General features: G+C 44.2%; 1 protein-coding gene across 1 annotated transcript in view; it reads left to right on the top strand.

Annotated features, from left to right (window-relative positions):
- The first annotated feature begins 365 nt into the window (after nucleotides 1–365).
- Simc1 (SUMO-interacting motifs containing 1) overlaps nucleotides 366–5,083 on the top strand; it is a 27,123-nt gene continuing 22,405 nt past the window's right edge. The window contains exon 1 of the mRNA XM_013015975.1: nucleotides 366–404. Within this exon, the coding sequence (XP_012871429.1) occupies nucleotides 366–404 (39 nt within the window). The remainder of the gene's footprint in view (nucleotides 405–5,083) is intronic.

Raw genomic sequence — 5,083 nt, forward strand, 5'->3', positions numbered from 1 at the left:
TCCTTAGAACTCAACCTCCTGAGTAGTTAGGGTGACAGGTGTGAGCCATCAGTGCCTGGCAAAACTATACACCTCTTAGAAAATGTAAGTAAAAATTTTCATGGCCAAACGTTAAGCACAGAGGTCTTCACCGTGATGCCAAGGGCGTAATCCATAAAAGAAAAACAGAATACGATAAATTAGCTTTCATGGAAAGGGACGGTTTTGCTCTGTAGCATTCTTTGTTTAGAAAATAAAAAGAACAAACAAGGAGAAAAGATATAAATAACATCTGACTTAAGATTTGTATGCAGATTATAGGAAGAGCACTCTAACCTTAATAGGAAGAAAACAAACAAGGACACCATCAAATGCTGGCAAAGGGTATGGAGAAACTGGATCGAATTATCGGTGGAATGGAAAGGGTACAGCTACTCTGAAAAACATTGGCAATTTCTCAGGAAAATAAACATAAACCTACCATACAACCACGCAGGACTTTTCTAGGCATATCCCCAAGAGACTTGAAAATGTGATGTTCACACAGGGACTTGTAAGTAGTATTCATAATAGTCAAACGAAATGCTCCCAGCCACTGAAAATGAACATACATCTTAATAATGTCTCCATCTAAAATGTAAGAGCTGGGTGCTGGTGGCTTATACCTGTCATCCTAGCTACTCAGGAGGCTGAGATCTGAGGATCGGGGTTCAAAGCTAGCCTGGGCAGGAAAGTCCATGAGACTCTTCTCTCCAATGAACCACCAGAAAGCCAGAAGTGGTAATGTGGCTCTAGAGGTAGAGCACTTGCCTTGAGCTAAAGAGCTACAGCCCCACGACCAACCCCCCCCCAAAAAAAAGAAAACTGCAGTACTAATATATATCACAACATAGATGGCTCTTGAAAACATGCTACATTAAAAAAAAAAAGCCAGATGTACATTGGATGCTTCCATTTATAAAAATGCTCATAACAGGCAAACCAATAAATAGGCAAATAGCACAAACAAAGTCAGATTTGCATAATAGCTATATGATTTGCTGTCCAGTTAGAATTATCTTTATGGATCTAAGGCTCTATGTGGGTACCCTATAAATCTATACAGTAAATGTATTGCCTCCTGTCCCCAACTCATAACTAACTACCCCCACAAGCATCAGAGACAGAACCTATGTGGGAACTTTATTCAGGAAAGGAGTCATAGATTTAAGGTGCGGGGCTTAGAACAGAAACAGAAGGCTAATCAGCATTCCCAGTTAGTCCTTAATTGTGGCTTGTGGAATTGAGTAATGGGTAGAAAGCCTCTCAAGTATCCCTATTGTTTTCAATTTGGTCAAATGGAAATTCCATCAAGTTTCCTCCCAAAATTCAGTCTCTTGATATGTCTTTTTTTTCCCCCCTCCAGTCTTGGGGCTTGAACTGAGGGCCTGGGTGCTGTCCCTGAGCTTCTTTTGCTCAAGGCTAGCACTCTACCCCTTGAGCCACAGCGCCACTTCCAGCTTTTTCTATGTCTGTGGTACTGAGGAATCGAACCCAGGGATTCATTCATGCTAGGCAAGCACTCTACCACTAAACCACCTTCCCAGCCCTCTTGACATGTCTTGAATGTTTTGCCTTGTGTCTGTCCCTGTGGCAGGTACTGGTGATAGAATAGGCACTCATGGGAAACATGAGCAACAGACTAAGTTTTCCTATTCTCTGGGCTGGCAGGAATGAGCAGAAATCTGCTAGGAGAACAATGAAGCCCAAAGCCATAACCAAAGCTGGAATGGTAAGCAGCAAACCTTACCCCCTACACCATCCACAAGAGATGAGCCTTGGACCAGCTTTGTGCTGGTACAGCCCGGCCTGAGACTTCCAGAACTCCACAGAGAAGAGCTTCAGGGTGTGTGTGTGTGTGTGTCCTGGGCCTTGAACTCAGGGCCTGGGCACAGTCCCTGAGCTTCAGGGTGTGTGTGTGTGCGTGTGTGTGTGCGTGTGTGTGTGTGTGTGTGTGTGTCCTGGGCCTTGAACTCAGGGCCTGGGCACAGTCCCTGAGCTTTTTTTGCTCAAGGCTAATGCTCTACCACTTGAGCCACAGCTCCACTTCTGACTTTGGTTTTTTAGCCATTAGTTGGAGATAAGAATCTCATAGACTTTCTTGCCTGGGCTAGCTTCGGACCATACTCCTTAGATCTCAGCCTCCTGAGTAGCTCGGATGACAGGCACGGGTGAGCCACCAGCACCTGGCTTCTTTAGGTTTTGTTTGTGTCAGCCCTGGGGTTTGAACTCAGGGCCTGGGCGCTGTCCCTCAGCTCTTCAGCTCAAGGTGAGCGCTCTACCACTTGAGCCACAGCCCCACTTCCGCTTTTCTGGTGGTTCATGGAAGATCAGAGTCTCCTAGACTTTCCTTCTCCAGGCTGGCTTCGAACCACAACCCTCAGATCTCAGCCTCATTTAGGTGTTTTAGCCATAAAATTCATGCCACAGACTTGTTGTTAGGTATCTTGATCTGAAAACAGGGTTACTAGATGATCAAGGCCTGATCAGCTGCTGTGTCTCCCAGAGCAGGTGCTAAATGTTGGAAATCCCTGTCACCTAGGCCTTCTTGCCCTCTGGCAATCCCACTATGAAAATCAGAGAATGTGTAACTTGTGAGAGCTTCATTAGCATAATAGGCAGTGGAAATGCAAATTAGTTAGGAACACTAAGAGAAGACACTAAGATTAGAGGGTAAATTGGCAACTATTATTAGATCAAGTGTATCCAGTTACTAGGTTTTATCCAAGAGAACCAGCGAGGCACCAAAGAGATACAAGCCAGAAAAAGCTGGGAGTTTGGGAGCTCAGTACTAGAGTACTAGTCCTAGTACTAGCTCAGTACTAGAATACTTACATAAGTACTAGAGTACTTACCTAGCATGCACGAGGCCCTGGGTTTGATCCTCTGTCCTTCAAACACGACGACAATCAAAAGAATACAAAAAGAGGTGCAGCCAGGGGGTGGTGGCTCACTCATGTAATCCTAGCTGCTCAAGAGGCTGAAATCTGAAGATCACAGTTCAAAGCTCAGTCCGGAAAGTCTGAGACTCTTATTTTCCAATTAACCACCTAAAAGTGGTTCTAGGGGAAAGGTGTGTCTCGAGTGGTAGGGCACTAGCCTTGAGCAAAAAAAGCCTAGGGGACAGCACCCAGGGTTTGAGTTCAAGCCTTAGTAGCAGCGAAAATATAATAAAGGTTGGCAGGGAGATGGAGTAAAGTTGAATAGAAGCTCATAATCATATAGCACATTATGAAGCAACCCACAAATATACGATTGGGATCTTAGAAGAACAGCAGGGAAAGGTTGTAAAAGAAAAAAAATTTTAAGTAGTTGTACAAAAGGGTTTCAATTCTACAAGTAAGATGACGAATACAGCACATCTTGATGAATATCACCCCTTTTCCCATTGTTCTCCATTTTCCCCCCATCCCTTCCATACATAGAAAAATGTTTCAAGGACAGTGACTGGAGTTTTCTTATCTTCAGTTGGGAAAGTAACTACAGACAAGAGAAGTAGAACAGGGCTGGGAAGGTGGCTCAGTGGTAGAGCGCTTGCCTTGCATGCCTGAGGCCCTGGGTTCGATTCCTCAGCACCACATAAGCAAAAAGAAAAAAGCCGGAAGTGGTGCTGTGGCTCAAGTGGTAGAGCGCTAGCCTTGAGCTGAAGAGCTGAGGGACAGCGCCCAGGCCCAGAGTTCAGGCCCCACGACCAGGGACAATAAAAAAACAAAAAAGAAAAAAAAGAGAAATAGAACAGACTCAAAGCACAACAAACGCCAAGAGAGCCAGACTTTCTCCAGAGAAAAATGTCACTAGGAAACCTCGATGCAAATTAACAGCTGACTTCCCGTCAGACTAGAGGCCCAAAGTCATGGAATTGATATATTCCAATCATGGAAGAAAAGAGCTTTTTGGCCAAGAGTGTCAGGGGCTTGGTTCAAGTGGTTGAACACCTGCCCACCATAGTGCAAGACCCTGAATCCAGGCCCCAGTACCACAGAAAGGGAGAGAGAAAGAAACTTTTTTTTCCCTCCAAGAGCTTATGTTTGCCAAATTATCCTTCAAAAACAAGAGCAAAATCAAGGTATTTTAAAACGAGTAAATTGAAAAGCAGTTTTTTCACTACAACGCCTACACTACAGACATTTATCCCCACGGGAAATAGCTTCCTTTGGAATGAAGAGCACCAGAATTTGCAAATATGTGGTAAAAACAAAGTGACAATTGTTGTCGCTTCAGAATGTCTTTGAAAGACAACTTGCCTAAAACAAATATGGTGGTGCTGATTTAGTGTTCACAATGTACACAGATATAATGCATGAGTGTATCTAAAACAATCACCACAAAAATAGAAGATGAGGAGTAGGGTGAATGGAATTGTATTGGTGTGTGTGTGTGTGTGTGTGTGTGTGTTTGTTTGTTTGTTTGTCAGTCATGGGGCTTGAACTCTGGGCCTGGGCGCTGTCCCTCAGCTCTTCAGCTCAAGGCGAGCACTCTACCACTTGAGCCACAGCGCCACTTCCAGTTTTCTGGTAGTTTATTGGAGATAAGAGTCTCACGGACTTTTCCTGCCCAGGCTGGCTTTGAACCATGATCCTCAGATCTCAGCCTCCTGAGTAGCTAGAATGACAAGGCGTGAGCCACCAGCGCCTGGCTATATGTATATTTTTTTGTGCCAGTCCTGGGGCTTGAACTCAGAGCCTGCATTCTGTCCCTGACCCTTTTAGTCAAGGTTAGCACTCTACCAATTGCAGAGCTAAAACAATGATTGACAAAAACTAAATATAATTGCACGAGAAATTTGTCAAAAGACAGAGATTGTCAGTCTGGACAAAGCATGGAGGGACTCCTATGTATTGTTGAATGAAATGCACTATTTATATAAGATGCGCTTGGAATACAAAGACTCAAAAAAAGAGAACAGATAGAAATATAGTGTGTAACATACATGAGAAATTTGGAGTGACTGTGGAGACATCAAAACAACTGGAGAGGGCTGGGAAGGTGGCTCAGTGGTAGAGCGCTTGCCTTGCATGCCTGAGGCCCTGGGTTCAATTCCTCAGCACCACATAAGCAAAAAGAA

This window comes from Dipodomys ordii, unplaced genomic scaffold (assembly GCF_000151885.1).
Source record: "Dipodomys ordii isolate 6190 unplaced genomic scaffold, Dord_2.0 Scaffold29, whole genome shotgun sequence".
In the NCBI taxonomy this organism is placed as follows: domain Eukaryota; kingdom Metazoa; phylum Chordata; class Mammalia; order Rodentia; family Heteromyidae; genus Dipodomys; species Dipodomys ordii.